General features: G+C 31.5%; 1 protein-coding gene and 1 long non-coding RNA gene across 2 annotated transcripts; both read right to left on the bottom strand.

Annotated features, from left to right (window-relative positions):
- Window positions 1–1,868: 1,868 nt before the first annotated feature.
- Window positions 1,869–4,308, bottom strand: LOC105060557 (uncharacterized). Its single transcript, XM_010944328.4, has 2 exons — window positions 3,416–4,308; window positions 1,869–2,776 (listed from the first exon to the last, which is right to left on the bottom strand). Exons 1-2 carry the CDS (start codon window positions 4,047–4,049, stop codon window positions 2,454–2,456), a joined length of 957 nt encoding a protein of 318 aa, XP_010942630.1. The 5' UTR covers window positions 4,050–4,308; the 3' UTR covers window positions 1,869–2,453.
- Window positions 4,309–9,205: 4,897 nt separating this feature from the next.
- On the bottom strand, window positions 9,206–10,993 carry LOC140855411 (uncharacterized). The gene is made up of 2 exons (XR_012138346.1): window positions 10,787–10,993; window positions 9,206–9,357 (listed from the first exon to the last, which is right to left on the bottom strand). It is a non-coding gene; the product is annotated as an uncharacterized lncRNA (long non-coding RNA).
- Between the last annotated feature and the right edge of the window lie 7,702 nt (window positions 10,994–18,695).

Genomic DNA, 18,695 nt, shown 5'->3' with positions numbered 1-18,695 from the left:
TTGATATGCAGTGGGAGATCATTTTTCGATGCTTATAAGCATCAAGACTAGCTTTTGTTTCGCATCAGCAATGGCCCAGAGTGCTGCAGTGACTGTGATATCAAATTAATAAACAACCTAATATTTTTGACATTAACTTGCCTAGTCCAATAACTCTTTTTTTTTTTCTTTAACTTTCTTCTAACCACTAGATTATCCATATATGATTATCTAATCACTTGCACATGTTATGCTTATCTCATTAAAATATAACTTATATCATAACCCATACCAAATCGGAGCAAAATCTGCATCATAGCTCTTGCAATTTCAGCAAGTCAAGTTGGTTGACTCAATCCAACCGAGTGGGGGCCGGCCGGCTCTCATAGGAAGCTTCTTACAAAAATTATTATGTAGAGTGCGTGGTCCTCAAACGCAACCATGTTCTTCAATCATAACCAGCTACGTACTAAAGATCCAATTGTAATAGGAGAGTGTTTTTTTTTTTTTTTTGGCAGAAAATTTTAATAGGTTATGCTGCAGATATGATGCTTGTTCACCGAGACTTTACAGGTTGTCGGCTAATAAGAAAATGCTATAACAATAGAAAATATTTATAGAAAAATAACATGAATTCAGATATCAATGAGATGTTTTACGGAACACGGAGATGGGATACCATCTTATGTTTTGGGATATGACCATCCTGATAGTGTTTCAGGATTCCGATCAGGACATCTTAAGATATCTCTTGTCATAAATATTGAGACGGCACGGGATGATGCACGGTGCATCTCGTTTTATGAGAAAATCAGAACAATCCTGTTTCACAGAATTTAAAATCTTAGGTTAAACACAGTCTAAAACTTTTTATATACTACAATAAGACCTGCTAAGGAGTCATTTTGAATGCATATCCACAGAAAAAGAATTAGTTTGGAGAAATTCTGCTCACTTCACTGCTACAGAGAATGCTAAGCAGGTGGGCATCCCATCTTTGATTCACAACAAGATTTGTTTAGAAAATATTTGTTTTATTTCCTATTTATCTTCTTACATTTAAAATATTACAACATTTAAAATATAATCTAGATTGAAACTTTATATTATAAAATGTTATAAAACCTTAATTCTCTTCTAGGTCGAGAGATCTGATGGGTCCAATTAGTTTTTGACTTCATGCATCGTGTATTCTCTTACTTGGAGGCAATTGTAACATAATGGTTCCACAAACAAGATTAGGAAACTGTCAACCAAAAAAAAAAAAAAAAAGATTAGGAAACTCTTTTGCTTCCACACACCTTAATCTTGCTAGCCGATTCTCAAGCATCTTGGATCTTTGCCCTATGCCAGCATATGTGAATGTTGTCAAAGTAGGCTAGATTTTATTGGCCATGGTTATCTAGTGGAAAATATGGCTGGGGAGGATTAGAGGATTCTTTTTAACTAGCTTTTAAACAAGCAGATGATATTATTCAAGAGATTAAATTTCACTGGCTGGAATGATCTTGGTTATTCTTCTAACCGTGCCAACGAAACTTTAGAGTTTAGAAATGCTTGTCCGTGATAGTGCTTATATATATATATATATATATATATATATATATATATATATATATATAGTTTTGAGACCATCCATAGGTATCTGGATTTTTAGATGGGATCTTAATATGATGAAAGAGCCACCGATCCTTCTTGAGTTTCATTCTATATATGTGCAAGGAAACACTTGGATGGGGAGTGAGAGAGATGCATGTCCTGAAAGATAAGATGAATAACCAATGACAATTGTAAGTTGGTAAATAACACATGTACATTTAGTAGTTTCCATAACACAAAGATATCTGAAATAGGACTTGAGAACAAGAAATTCTGTGTGTGGTTTCAGAAGGACCGCAAGCAAATTACGGTGCCATCACCATACGGTTTGAAAGAGACAAATCACCATTCAAAGGCAGCTTTATCCAATAGCTGTCCATCACCAATCACCATTCTCACCAAAGCCACAGAAGCCCGTCTGTCATTGGCATGACCGTAGTCCATGCTTGACCACCCTCTCTGCCTTTCAGGTACTTGTTAGTACACACCACAGGAAAAAAGCATCTCCGACACAAGCATGAATGACATCTTTACAAGTCTCTTCTTATTCAGACATATATTTAGAGATAAGCAAATAAGCTGATCAACCTAAATGCTAAGTGGCCAACTGTTCCACCAAACAGCTTAATATAAGACAAGCTAAATCTGGCAAAATACAATCTAGAAATTTCATTATCTTGTCATGTGCTACTTGCAGAAAGCATCTTTCTTTGGCAAGCTTTTCTAAGGCAATCATGACCTGAAAGTTGTAGCAGAGATTCCTGTGAGCTCACCAAGATTAACCAGTGATAGGGGCAATGGTTGAAGAAAGAAAGAGGTTTCACCTAAAAAGTGAACCAAGAAGGAGGTTTACATTTATAATCATTTTCGTGTGTTTACTTAGGAGCTGCTGGACCCTTGTCAACAACTGAACCAAGGATTGAACTGGCTAGCTGGTTGATGGCAGCAGCCAGGCTATCCATGGACTGGACACTGGTCTCTGCCTTTGACTGCTCTATCTTGGCCTTTCTCTCCTTTATCCTCATGAGATCCTTATGCCTTCTCATCTCCTTCTCCTCACTAGCTTGGAATGTTTCTGCTAAAATAGAAGCACATTTGGAGATTGCTGAACTTAGCTTATGGGAATTGCTCTTGCTGCTGCTTTCTTCTCTTCTCCTTTTCCTTTCAGGTGAGTTCGAATGCTCATTATCATCAGAATCTGAGCTATCACACATCTCCAATAAAAGGAACGAAATCAAACAAATGAGGGATTATAGGGAAAAATAGGGAAAGAAGAATAACAGTAGAAAGCAAGACCTTCAGGATTAAGTTTAGCGCTAATAACTCTATTTTAGATCTCTGTCAAATGGAAAGAAGGTAATGCATAACGGTAGAAACGTTAGACTTCTCAAAAAACTGCAGAGACGGTAGGAGAAATGTGAGTGAATAAAAGCAAGAGCTTTAAGATTGGCGTTGCCAAACTAAACTCTAAGCTAAATGGGATATTTATAAAACCAAGTAAAGAGAAATAGACATTTCTATAATCAATCAACTTCATTAGAATAAAAGGAAATAAACACTTGCAGTGGAAGACAGTAGAGATGAAATTTCCATTTACTGAACAATGAAAGAGCCATCAATGTGTGAAGAAATTATGAATGAAAAGTCTGAACGGTTCATATAAAAGATTAGAAATAATCTAAAAGCTGAATTCAGAAATATGCAAGTAATAAATACGAGAAAATGAGAATTCAAATTAATATGTGGTCCAGAAGAATAAATCTACAAGAATTCATCTCGCAACACGCGCACACAGACACACACACAAAGAGAGAGAGAGAGAGAGAGAGAGATTTACCTATGATTCCGGCTGCTTGAGCTTGCAGGAGTGCATGAGCGGGCGGCAATGGTGGTCCTGGTGCTTGTGGTGTAGTGCCTGGCCTGTTACGTTGCATCATTGGAGGCACTGATGCTGAGATGCTTCCCATATGCCTCTCTCCTGCCATGTTAGAGATACTACCACCCGCTCCTTCAACACCTCGTCTCTCCACTACCTCACTCAAAGCCTCATATATCTCGGGCAAGAGACTGGAAGGTAGGTTCCTCTCCTTCCTTTCATGCCTCTCAAGCTTCCAATAAGACAACCTATCACTCTCTTCCACTCTGAAACTCATCTCATATGTTCTCACCTTCTTGAAGTCCCTCATGAGGTTATCCCACCTGTCATTGCACTGGTTTTGGCTCCTATAGCAACCATATCTCCAACAATAGTCTTCCACCCATTTCCACCTCATCTCTGATGATCTACCACTACTGCTACTTCCACCCATCTTTTCTTCAGTCTCTTTTGACCTTTTCATCCTCCTTTCATTGTCAGTCTTCTTCGCTTCAATCAAAACCATAGTCTCATTAAGAGTCCAGTTCCCTTTTCTATAATCCCTTCTTCTCTCTTCTCCTCCAACCACCACCAACATATTTCTGTTTTCAGTCATTTTCCGCTTGCACTACTCATTGCTACTAACCTACGTACATGGCCTTCTATTCTTTCCACTTCTCCTTCTCCTTCTCCTTGGATGCTTGATTTGATGTTGATCATTATTGTTGTTGTCCCAAGTTCAAACCTCCAAACTAGAATCAAAAGATGGAGCATGTGGAGCCTTCATGTTATTGATGTGGAGCTATGGTTGCATGCACATAAAAAAATCAACACAGGACAAAAGAACAAGGCATGGGAAATCGACCCTTTTTCTTTTTTCGGTACAACGAGTACACCCTTCAGCTTTTCCTTTTTTTCCCCTTCCCCCCCTTTTTATAAACTTTTGATGTTGTGGGTCCCACTTGAGACTTTCAGATTTCAAGCTCCTTTTTTAAAGTTCCAACCTACTTTTTGGTGCCGCACCCCACCAGTGCCGAAATGGACTCCTTGTGCGGCTGTGATGAACAAACGCACAAACGCACCGGTAGATTGAGCTAGGGGTTACATCATCTGAGGCCGATCCCGGCTGGCAATAGCCAACCATCACGAGAAAAGGCCAGGCAAATCTACTCCAACTGACAGCTTCAGAGAGTAGCTTTCCTATTGTTTTATTTTTTATAACAATCACTTGGTTAATTTTTATTGTACAATATCACTTTTGGCATGTGTGTCTAACTATTATAATTTCAACATCTTATGTATTCCACTTTGTTGCAATAATTAGACTTAAATATTGTTAATATTTTGTTAATAAGAGCATACGTGATATGTAACAAGTTACTTGTTGATGTGACGTTGTAATTTAATTTTCTGGCCGTGCTCATTAAACGCAGCAGGCTGTGGTTGCGTCCCTTCTCCTCGCCCAAGGTTTCAGTCTTGTTGCCAGCGGTTTGTTTTCCGAGCATTGATAATGGGTAATTCCTTGGCAGGATGCTCCATGGTCATTATTCACAGGCTAAAAAGGAGAAAAAGGCAGCTTTGTTTGTAATGTACAGCTAACGTGCAACCCGCACTATACAATAAATTTTTATTTATATAAATAATATTTTTATAAAAATTATTTCAATCTTCACCGATCAAAATTTTTTCATTAAATTGGATAAAAGATAAAAAAAAACCATCAATTTATAAATTTATTTTTAAATATTTTTTTATTATATAAACTGGAAAAAAATTTAAAATAATATAAAAATTTTAGAAATAATTATTTTATTTTAATTTTAATTTTTTGAAAATGGCATGATCAACGACCTTCTGCATAATGAATAGTAATAATTTTAGTAAATATATGAAAAATATATGTTATAGAATGTTAAAAAAAAATATTATCGACATATACAATTAAAATGATTAGAGTTTTTAACCTGTATATTTATTAAAAATATATTAAAATACTCAAAAAAATTTATGCTAATTAAGTATGTTCTGATAATTTTTTTCGGAACTAATCTTTATCATTAATCATCAATTTCTGATATGTCAATATCTATATAAAATTTGAAGCAGAACATGTTGATAAGTATATTTTTTCTGTGGACGCAAGTTATCATGGTTAATCTAGATATAAAGATTCTAGTTTTAGTTTTAACAATTTAGTAAGAGAATGCTAAATACTTTTGTAAATTCTAACAGTCATGCTAGTAAAAATGATGAACACAGAACTTCTTCTTTCTTTTTTTCATATTTTTTCTGGATCCATTTCTTTAGCAAATTTGGTCCATAAAGCAACTGATACTGTTTATGTACTATGAAACATAGGATGTATTTTTATATGTATAGCATTATTATATGATCTCTAAATTAAAAGGCATGTAATGAAATAATGGTATTTGCATAATGTTAAGAAAAAAATAATAATAAAAATTACTCTAAATCTTGAATTTCTAAGTTCCTTTTGTGCACCATTTTTTATCTAACAGATATTTGCCTGAGAGGGACCAAAGAAATGATATGGTCAATGACATCTGTAAATTAGATAGTTCATCATAATAAATATATATAATTATAAGTAATTTATATTTTAAAAGTTTTTCAGTATGTCATGTTTGATGAATATATCTGTCAAATAGAGATCATTATAATTCCTAGCTGGTAAATCTTTGAAATATATGAAATTCAATTTTTAAAAATGAAAGGTATGAAGCCATCATGACAAATAATTTTTTATGCAACTATCCATCGATTGATATAGATGATATCACTACAAGAAATCTGACTATTAGCGATGGCTATTTACTGTCGCTAATAGTCATTTTACCATCGCTAATACTATGAGCAACAGAGTTGGTGGTCGAAAAAACTCTAATCACTAATTGCCCTTATTAGCGATGAATTTTTTAGCCGTCGCTAATAATTCATAATAATGACAGCATTAGCGACAGCTAAATTCTGTCGCTATTTATTTTTTAATTTTTTTAAAAAATAATTAGCGATAATTTTGTTATCGCTAATATCATTGGTAATATTTAATTTTATTTTTTAAAAAATTTATATTTTATTATTGACGACGACTAAAGCCATCGCTAATGTCATCGATAATAATTAATTTTATTTTTTTTAAAAAATTATAATAATATTTTTTTAAAATTTATTTTAATTAATCATAATTAATTATGGTTTCTAACACCTGTTATAATTAAAATCTAAAAATAGTATGACAATCATAAATTAAAAACTAATTATATTATATTAAAAATATAAATTATGTAATTTTACGAGCAGTATCAAAAAAAATATAATATATCAAAATAAAAAAAAATCAGCCTAGATCCTCCTCATCGTCTTCTTGCTCCTCTCCAGCAGCTAGTGGATGAGAGCTGGATGTTCCAGCATCCTAAAATGAAGAAAAATAAAATATTATTAATAAATTTTGATATGAAGATATATCTTTTGATACGAAGATGTATCTTTCGATACATTCCTTCAATTCTCAAACAGATTATTCCGACACATTTCATTCGATGATACGAAACTATAGACACCCTCGGCCCATCAATTGGATGGTTAAATTAAATTTTTAGCCCCTCGATCTCCTTTTCGATTCAAGCCTAAAAATATGAAATTTTTAAATATGAAAATTTAAAATAAGTAGAAGAGTTTACTAATAGAATTATCTGATATGATGGTTGGAACAATAAGCCCAGCTAGTCATGCAGCTATGGATTCTGGAGAATCTCCATGATCATATCACAGACAGCATCTCGAAAGCTCTGAGATCACTGGCTCAGAAGCCTCTGCACGATCTCCTCCACGTACGCATCGCTCCAAGTCTGGGACGTTGAGGCCTGTGAGGATGCCGAAGATCGGACAGCCAGCCTTCTTATCCTAAAGAGATAAGCATCGATAGTATCCCGCAAGTAAAAACAAACGTGTATTAATAAATAGAATATAAATCTATCACGAATTACTAAACTAAACACTTTTGACTTACTAAGAACATCTCCCAGACTGCATCACAAGCCCCCGATGGCCAACTGAAGAACTCATTCACCGATCCTAGCATCAATCATCGGATGATCTCGATAAACTCACACGAGGCATGGAGCTCTCTGTAAATATGCTACAAATTTGATTTTGAATAATAAACGTTAGACTCTATAATGACTAAATTTTAAACATATTCAGTAAAAATATAGTGCTTACGAGTGGCTCTGAATATGCATGGATGAGCTCTCTATTCTCCAATCGAGTCGGAGGTATCGTGAGCTGGGCAGATCCTCTACCACATCTCTGTGTCTGGGAGTTGGCCACTGGTGCATATAACTGTGAGGTCACTGGTGACTCCTTATCGTCTGAACTAATTATATACATGCCGTTCATATAAGTATGGTTTGGATTTTATGATCACCACTGTACAAATGATTAAAGCAGTAGCAAAGATCATTTGTATAAAAATATTACCTTAATCAGATATCGTTTGGCCTTTTGATCACTTAGTTTTTATTTAACGATCGAAATCATTCCATGATAAATTAATCATGATTATGATGTCCGATTAAAGTAAAATTTTGATAGTATGCTATAATTATTATCGAGATCATTGTTATAAGTTTTCAAACCCATCGGTAGTCTCTATTTATCAGATCATTATGCGATCATTCGTGGTCATCAAAAATAAATTTTATTGATCGACATAGCTAGGGTTATCAGATCGAGATAATTTTTTATGACGATACTCTAACAATAATTATTTAGATAATGAATAATGAAGATGAACTTTAAATTTTAAAATTATATCATATTCAGAAAAAAATAGAAAAAAAAATTATGACGGTGAATTCCATCTCTAATAGTGCCATCGCTAATAATGATTAGCACGGCACATGTTGTTGCTAATACTGTTCTACCGTCGCTAATAAATTTAATAAATATTTTTTTTATTTTTTACGATGATGAGTTCCATCACTAATAGTGCCGTCGCTAATGATTATTAGCGACGACAAAAGCCATCTCTAATACTTTATTAGTCGTTGCTAATAACTTTAATAAATATTTTTTTTATGATAGCTTATTTTTTGGTTGCAATTATTGGTCAGTAAAAATAATTATTAGGACATAATTTTAGCCATAACTAATAGCCATCGGTAAAAAGATTATTAATGATAAAAAAGTTACCATTGGTAATGTCGTCTCTAATACATAATATTGTGACAGCAAAAATACTATCACTAATATCTTAATTTCTTGTAATGATATTAACGAGCAGAAGCCCTAAATTTTTTTTTGTTGGGAGTGACGTTGAATTTTTCAAAAAAGTATATATTTTCTTCGATCAGTATACTTCTAAATTGCATTGCATCCTCTTTACATATAGATGCTTGTATCGTAGTTCCCTATAAAAGTTTAATCAAAAAAATGAACATAAATATATAGAAAATTTATAAACAAAAATGTTGGTGAAAAATTACCATAATGATATTGGTAATACCTAATCATCAATCAAAATACAGTCGACACTTAATAATTGATTGTCAGTGTTTGGATTTATGGAATCCCAAAGCCTTGCAATCCGAACTTTGATCCTTTAATTTCTGTCACGCTCTGAACCCAACACGCAGATCGGATATGTGACACGGCCACATGAACCTTAGAGCGATGTTTTAGAGATCATGTAAGGTCTAAATAAATAAAAATTTAAATAATTTTAAATAACGAATAAATACCAAGCACGTAAACAAAGTCGATTCTTCCAAATCAAATAGTAAACTTATTCAATTACAATTATTTAAATGTTCAATGGTATCATAAAAGTTAACTAACTAAGCACTAAGATTTTCGATACTTGACTTCTCGTCCAACCCATCCGTACTAAGCTTCCGGAGTCTCTGGAAAAAAAAGACAACATAAGGATATGAGCTTTTCCAGCTCAGTAAGAATCACCGTACATCTACATCAAAATAATATGTATACTGAAAATATATCAATAAGCATATCAAGATGAAATCATGAAGACTCATAACATATATTTGAAATAACATACATCGAACATAAATCACGCAATAGATCATCACATGCCATCAAGTAAGGTCTTTTATTCAATATAAAGTTTATCTGGTCTTAATATTTGTTTCCTCTTTTTCACAATTCCAGTACGATAATCTTTAACTTTCCAACTTTGGACGAACCAAAATCATGCGAGGATCTTTATTTGGATCAATTTTTCATGATCTTCTTCGGATCAACTTTTCATGATCTTTCTTGGATCAAATTCTCATGATCTTTCTCGAATCAAAATCTTCATGATCTTTCTCGAATCACATTTCCATACATAAGCCCATGAGGGCTGTCTCAAACATAAGCTTCTGACCGACTATCTCTCGATCTTTATCGAATCAAATTTCCATACATAAGCCTATAGATGCTGTTTTACATGACGAGACTAGTCCAAATCATATCTTTTCTATCCAATTATTATATATTAATTTTATAAATCAATTTTCAGTTTTCAGTATAATCAAGATAAATATATTATATCTATATAATCATACCATCAATCAAACGTACTCATGCTGAAAAATTATACAAAAAATAATAATATCTCAAATATAATAAATTCATAAATATGAATTCAATGATATAAAACCAACAATACAAATCTAACGATAAAAATAGCATATATAATGATGATTATGTACAGAGATTCTTATCTCGATAAATGATAAACTGAAATCATTAAACTATGATCTGGATGTCAAAATCCTTACTTGATATCCTCCTATCAGATGGATTGCTCTCTTATATATATAATTTAATATTATAATATAAATCAAATAAATCAATTTAATTTTTTAGAAATTCAATAGGGTCTACTCCCTTGTAGCCTCAAAAATTTTCCCCTTTTTGTTATTTTGAATTCCCCATAATCTATGTAATGAGAATAAATCAATCAATCAATCAATCAATACTAATTAGATAATTTATTACTTTTTTATTATGAATCAGAGAAGAGAGAGAGAAAAACTCTTCTCTCTTCTTCTCTTCCAAACAGGGGCTTATTCTCCTTGTTCTTCCTCTCCCGCACACGGCCACGAACCATCGAAGCCAGCCATCCATGGTGGCTCCTAGTGGCAGCGAACACCACAGCCCGATGATGGCCCCAACGATGGGTGTTGTCGGTGGTGAATGGACAAAACAAAATAAAAATAGGGATTGCCCTATTTTGAACCAAAAATCATGGCTTGCCGGCTCTCGCCATGCTCCAGCGATGAGATAGCAACCAAAACAAAAGAGGAAAGAAGAGAAAGGGGATCTTACCTTGCTCCGACAGTCAAAGAAAACCTCCGACAACCCTTTTTCTGTCCACAACCCATGGAGAAACCCTTGAGAAATCTTGATTGATTCTCAGTGATCTCTTAACAATCCATGATGAAAACCTAAGGGAGGGGAAGAGGGCTTTTTAGAGAGGGGTCTCCTATGCAATTCAGGACTCCCATAGCCCTGACCTTATTGAAACCAAGAGGGAAGAAGACTCCTAACTAGAGCCTTCTTCCTTCTCTCTTCCACACGCCACACACGGGTCCTAAGGGTTTTGGGCTTTTCAAATTTGGGCTGGGTCCAACAGCCCAACGGACTGGGCCATTATAGTTTCACTTCTCCAACGATAATTGGGATAATAAAGTATATTGCATGTTTTCCTGCTAACCTATCCAAGATCAAAAAATAAATCGGAATGTAAAGATTCTAGGATCAAAAAAAAAATTGTAAGAGATTATTTAATTCAGCAATCAGTAGTATAATACAAAAGAAGTATACCTAAGGGTGAATCATCAAAACTTCACAATATACAATATTTTAGTATAATTTTTTGACGCTGTATTTTCATTTTTTATCAATTTTTTATCCCTTTTGAAGATGTGACGTGAGAAAATACCGTATAAGGTTGACCATGACTAAAAACTGGAGTGGGCAAATACAATCCAATTTTTTTCAATGTTTGGCCCTGGCTTTTGTTAATTATTATGATATAGCAAAGCCTCACTAGAAATTGACTTGTTTTGAAAGTAAATGGCTACTTCACTTCAGTCACTTGTATAACAATACGAGGAATGTAAACTTTAGTACCAATATAATTATCCATGATAATTTTTGCTTCTATAACTCTTAAAGTTAAGTTTGTCACAATCAACCTGATGCCATTGCATAGACCTGTACTTTGATTCATGTTTCGTAATAACATTACTGGAGCACTTATTTTTAAATTTAATTAATGATTAGGAATCCCATTAAATTTTAAAGAATTCAAGAATTCGATAGGATATAAAATATTTGCTATTTCATCATCCACCAATATTTTGCATACTGTGTCAGAACTTAAATATACTCTCTCTTTAGCATCCAATAAAGATAGAGCGTGCATATTTATCTTATCAATAATTTTAATCATAGATGTGATTATAGGTCTTTCTTTTAAATATCCTGAATCATTATAATTTGTCAAAAAATCAGTGTCGATAGCTGAAGTAACATGCTAAACATGATCATTCTGCGTTTGCATGAGCAAAGCATCTGAAATTTTTATCCAACATAGTTTATCTTCATTTTCTTCTAATTTAATGGTTGAAATTTTTTTATCTCCAGCATCTAAAAGCATTTGCCAAAATTGATCAATGATGCTATAGATTCTTCATCCATATTAGTGTCCAATAATTTTTTCGCCAAATATTTTTTTCATCTATTGATACATTATATTTCTATAAAATATCTTTTAAACTTTTATCGAGTGCTTCAAAATAATTTTTATGATTTATAGGAGCTTCATTCCAAATTATCAAACTTATAGATTTAATTAGTTTTACGGCCTATGTACCCTTTTTAATTTCACATGTCAAAGAATCATCAATTAGAAGTAAAATTTTAAATCTTGAATATACAGTTCTTTCATCAGATAATAAAAATGATACTATTTTTAAAATAGCAATAGTTAAAATAATTTTTTTCTTGAAGCGTATCGTCGTAATTATCGTTTACCATAGATATGTTTTGTCAGTTCCTCTATGACCATATACAAAAAATAATCCACCTCTATTTTCCTCAATAGCATTTAAGATTGCTTCATAAATAATCTTTTGTTCCTCATTTCAATTTTCAAATAATTTTTGATGTTCAACTTTTAGTTTTTGGATATCATAATCGAGCTCTTCCCTTAATAATCTGTTGTTTAATTCTTTCATCATGATATGATTAGGTGTTGGAAGATTGTAATCAGAATGTGAACAATAATTTTTGTTGAACACTTTCTCTAATTTAAACAAAATATGATTCTTCAATTGTGATTTAGAAATATGTAAATTCGATAATTATAATATATCCTTCAATCTGCATACGATATCATCCACAAAATTTTTTTAGTACATTTCTAATAACTTATTTGGATTAGCAACTTCATAACAAACTATAAGAGTAACAAAAAATTATCTCAATTCTCATGCTGTTGTCCGGTGGAAAGTTTCTTCTAATGCATCGTTCTATTTTTTATCATCACCTAATAAACCAAATACGTGACATGCTGATAGAAAAAGTTGGGCGTACAATACCAGTGACAATCCTAATTTGTTCATAATTTTTGGATCCTTTAACAATACTTAAAAATATTCGTAAATAATATAGTTCACTTGAATTGAGATGAACATATACAATCTTGCTAATTTAAGTTTTTCTTTTTCTCCTACTTCAGATTTTATCTCTTGAGTTCCATACCCATTTAGTCAAAAATTTTGCATATGTCAAATCCCTTGCATCATCAAATATTTTATTTGTTAGCATCCATTCGATTAACATTATTTTATCAATATCTTTCCTTGCCAAAATAAATTATCACTTTGATTTTCATGATAAACGACTCTATTCATACGCGAAAGATGCACAACTAATCATTTAACTGTTGGTTCTCTGAAGTGAATATCAAATTAAAATATTTCTTAGACTGCTTTATATGCTGATAAATACCGACAACCAATGTACATTCTAATTTCATCAACTTGTTCATGTCGTTTTTCTCTAGTTTGATCATAAGTACCACATTTTCAGTGATAACAGCTCTTGTGCTATCAGCATCTTTATTCATATATTTAAAAAGATATTCAATCATTTTTAATTTATTGCACCATTCAACATTTATATGTGCTTGGTAACATATAAGCAAATCCAAATTATATAGAACAACAAATCTATTATCAAGGACAATTCTATTTTAATACCATATTGACCATTATCTCTCCTCCTGTAAATGATAAATACATTTTTATCGATGGATGTTTTGCTATAAAATTTTTTTAAAAAATATTTTGAACACTGTCCTTTGACCATACATGGTGATTTTAGATTTTTATATCCACATGCGCCATGCATCATAAGCTTAGAATGCTTTCATATCCAATTGGTTTGATATTTTTATAAGATAATTTTTTACTTATTATAGAATCTGTATCTGTAATTGTTGGATACTTATATTTCAAATCTAGCCAAAGTAATATATGCACATGAAGCAAACCGCATTTTTGAAACTCTATTGTATATAGAACTGCAAAAGTTATAATAAAAAATAATATCAAAATATAAACTTAAATATATTAAAAATTATATCAAATTTATTTCTCAAAAAATATTAATTTACCTCCAATAGCTTTTTCGAAATGGTTTTTTTTTAGTACAAGCCGACAGCAATTCTTTAACTTTCATTTTGAAAACCCTACCCATAATATCAGGCCTGTCTTCAACTCTCTGGCCTGGAATTAAACTCAAAGCTGTCTTGATTTTAGGCCATTGTACGTGCAGATAAATGGGATGAATAAATCTGGATGTCCATGCCATTTATAAATTGTAATAGCATCTTGATAATTTTGAATCATGTATCTTGGACTATCAGTAAAATTTGATGGCAAAATAATTCATTTTTCAATAACATAACCTTCAACGTTACCCTATACAACTGCATCGTTTATAACCTAATAAATTTTGGAATGAAGATCCTTTTGATTCCTTCTAATATAATCTAGTCTTTCCTCTTCAATATATGCAAAAGTATCAACTAAATATTATTGGAATAATCTGCCAACTCTTATTGATATTTTTTCTTCATTTGCTCTTGATTGTATCCTATAAGCATAAAATTTCCTCATTGTAATATATTTCTTGGCCACATTCTATTTTCTTTCAAATTCTCTATATTTGATATCAATCTTAAAACCATCCTCATCATATATAAATAAAATTGGATATTGCATAGCCATGAAACTTAGGTACAAATCATTGATATGTTTTAAACCTTCCATCTTATGTTCGACAATAATATCACATTGGTGATCTACCTGGCCCAAGCCACCAACAATTAATCCAGCAATTTTTGATGTCGAAGAAGCATTATATTGTAGACCATCTCTATGATGCTTCTCTAATAATCTTAATTGTACAGATAGGAAATTAGATTCCCTAAAATAGTTTCTAACCATTCTGAAAGCTTTAATAATTTGATTTTTAGTATCAAATATCCTGATCAAGCCTTCTACAATTTCTTCATCTATTTCAGAATAACCATCATTTGGAATAATCGCTCAAATTCTATTGTATATTTCATGTTCGATGTCATATATGTATAACTATGCAAATTTTGGCTTTTCTCCGTAAACAGGTAATAGCGATCTCATTCCATGATAATTTTATCCACTGATCCAAAAAATGTAAGATCCAGGTTTCTTATTAATTTCATTATCAATTTTGACCCCAAATCAATGTAAATAAAAATATTGAGTTATATAGTCTGATATTTTTTCAAAATTTTATCATCATTTGTCTTCCATCATTTCTCAATAAAAGGTTCAAAAAATTTGGAGTTTCTTTCAACTTTGATAAATCAACTCTACCTTCGCGACAACATAAGCTAAATATAAGCCTCGATATATTTTTGAATTTTTATATATATTTTGCATATCAAAATATAGCTTCACATAAACTATAAGAATATTCTGGTAGACCCATATCTAAAGACTTAGTAAATTTTTCTACACAAAAAAAATCTAAGTTTCATTCTAATTATTTGAATATTTATTTTTTTAAAAAATAAAAGCTTATTTCGATATTTAGAATAGATATATTTAGATTGTATTGGTAACCTAGATGACCACACAATCATGATGATATATCTATTGTAGCATTACATGCCGCTTGTTGATCAGCATTTTCGAAAGTCTTATATCGAATAGTTTCTAGACTTCCTTTGCTATTTACAACAGAATGACAATGTATTTGGATCATTTTCTTCTTCCTTCCATCATGCTTCAAATTATCATTTACTTTTATCAATTGTTGACTTCTTCGTTCTCTAAAAATTTGCATCCTCTTTGCTCTATTTTATCTATATATACTTACATAATCCATTCTATATGTTACATGATAAACATGTTATATATTTTATTCAAGAAGTGTATAATAATTTTAAGCATGAAAATTATAGTATCATGAAAATTCGATATTGTTTGCAATGTACATTTATTTTATTTAAGTAGATATGAATGATAGCCATATTTTTTTTTAGAACTTTCCATAATAAAGTGAATAATAGATACAATATAAATGGCCCAATGTAAAGTCATGTATCACATAATAGATAACATTTCATAGATGGAAAACAACATACATATATTTACATTACAGGTGAATATTATACTACTAAAGGAACTATCCACAATAAAAGTTTTTTTAGTATAAAGGATCAAATATGAACATGCAGAACTTTTCTGAGGATAGACTCTAATTTCTCCAAAGACATGCCTAGGTGTTGCTTTTGATATACATGAACCACCTAACAAAACATGTCCATGGTGACAAAAATTAGGACACATAGAGAGAGCGGCCGATTGAGTTACGTTCCTTTTTATGTACTCATCAATAAAACTCTTTAATAATCAAGAATAGTTCTTTTGTGGTATCGGTGATTCCCAAAAATGATCTAAAAGGTATTGCCAAAGTTCAGATAAAGTTGCTATCAATGCTAAGAATCTTTCTTCTTCACTCATAATATGCCCCATAAATATAATTTCTTGGATCTTTTCATTGACTATCTTGATATAGACAAGAATGTCAATATTAAATTACATTCTATATTCATTCGATTCTCTCACTATTTCTCTAACATAAGCTCATTGATCCGCACTCTTTATGACTGCAGAAGTTCTTTTTAAAATTATCATTTTTCTATAATAAATATATAAAAAAGATTTAAAAAAAATCATATACATCCGAAATTGTCAAAATAGAAAAATACCTACATCTAAAATATAGAGAGCTATTACGCACTTTTCTACATAGTTAGCATTCTATTTTTCTTTTTTTTTTTTGTAATCCAAAATATAGCTTACCAATTAATGATGGTTTCCAAAGAAAAAGAAAAAATAGAAAAATCATTTGCCTCATAAAATATTATAGGTTAAAATATATTATTTAGATTTTGGGAATTTCAAGTTTAATAGAACTAAAAAGTATATGTTACCAAAATTTTGGAATACATAAGAAAAAATAAATAAGAGTGAAACCTTAATACTAAAATACTGCACTGCATATGGAGAAAAATATATATCACTTCTTCTTATTTTTATATGCTTTTTTTTTTGGGTTGCCAACAATGCAAAAAAAAAGCTACAAAACACTCCATGGGTCTAACTCTAGTAACTATATTCTAAGCAAAATTATAAAATATACTTTATAAATACCTTAGAATTTATTTGAAAAAAGAATAAGGTTGCTTCCTATTCAATACTTATAGCAAATTACAGACCAAACGTTGAATGGAAATCACATAGATTTTCTGCCCATCGATGATCCAACATCAAGATCGAACATCCTTTTATACCTATTCAGCTCCTCCACCAGCACATCATAATTATTTTTCAACTCTCTATATTTATCAATAGCCAAATCATGGCTATCTTGCAACATCCTATGCCTGGCATCGAGGTCGTTGCACGCAACTTTTATTCTTCGATACTTATATTTGTAATATCGTTTATCCATGTAGTTGTAATCATCAATTTCAAATCTAAAATAATCTTTCAAAATATTTATAGCAATTTCTATTGCATTTTTTTCAGACTCAATCTAAACTGTTCCCATTTGTCCCCATATCCTGTTATGTTTAGTTAGCCCACCTGCTGTTCCTTGGTTTGATCCAAGAATAATTTCCACGTAAGCTTGCAGTAGGCCAAAACAATGCACAACTACACTATATTCTGGAGGTATTAATCCTAACCTAGTGGTGACCTCTTCCAACACATTTTTTGAAGAAATTTTAATTAAATTCATTTCTAAAATTACAGTAAATTATGGAATTAGAATTACAACACCAAATCATTCTTTGTTTTATTAAAATCATAAAAATTCAATAACATGTAATATCCTGAATCGAGGATGCGGTGATTTGAAAAATTGCATTCACATTTAGCATTCATCTATATAGTATGGCATTTTGTTCATAATATACTTGAGCCTTCGAATATTAATTTACTAAGTATTAATGAAGCACAAATCTGTTTGACCTTTGAGGCTAAAAAATTGAATTGATAATAGTGACCTCGAAGTTGAATTTTAGTGATTAATTAAAATAGAATGAGCTGATATTTAAAAGGGCATTTCAGATGATATGCAAAGTAGTTTTATAGTATGAATTCAGAAAATATAAAATACGCAGAGCAGTGAATATTTCTTTATTTGAAGGGGAAAGAGTTGTTGAGAATTACTTAGTGATTATTAGAAGCTAAACTTGAATAATATAGAGGAAAGAATGCAGAATTTATATTACAACATTGAGACCTTAGTAGTATGAAGAAATAGCAAAAAAAATATTAGAATATATGGTGTAATTGGGATTGAATTTGTGTAATAGGTTGAAAGAAAAATCAGCCCAAAGTTGATGAGAAATTTCTAGCAAATATATTAAATTAAAGATGTGAATCAAGCAAAATTAAATTTAGCTGAAATGAGTAAGTAATCAGAGATGAATTTGGAGAAGTTAACTAGATTGAAATCTCATGAATTAGTAGATGTATATGTATGATTGTGTGGTGAGCTGACTCGAAGTTCAGATAAGCCAACTTTGTTGTAGGAAATCAGCAAACATAAGTGGATCCCAGATGCCTTAAAAATTTTAATTTTTAATGGGACACCTAAGGAGTTT

Source organism: Elaeis guineensis, chromosome 2 (assembly GCF_000442705.2).
Source record: "Elaeis guineensis isolate ETL-2024a chromosome 2, EG11, whole genome shotgun sequence".
In the NCBI taxonomy this organism is placed as follows: Eukaryota; Viridiplantae; Streptophyta; class Magnoliopsida; order Arecales; family Arecaceae; genus Elaeis; species Elaeis guineensis.
This window is presented reverse-complemented; position numbering and strand designations above follow the sequence as displayed.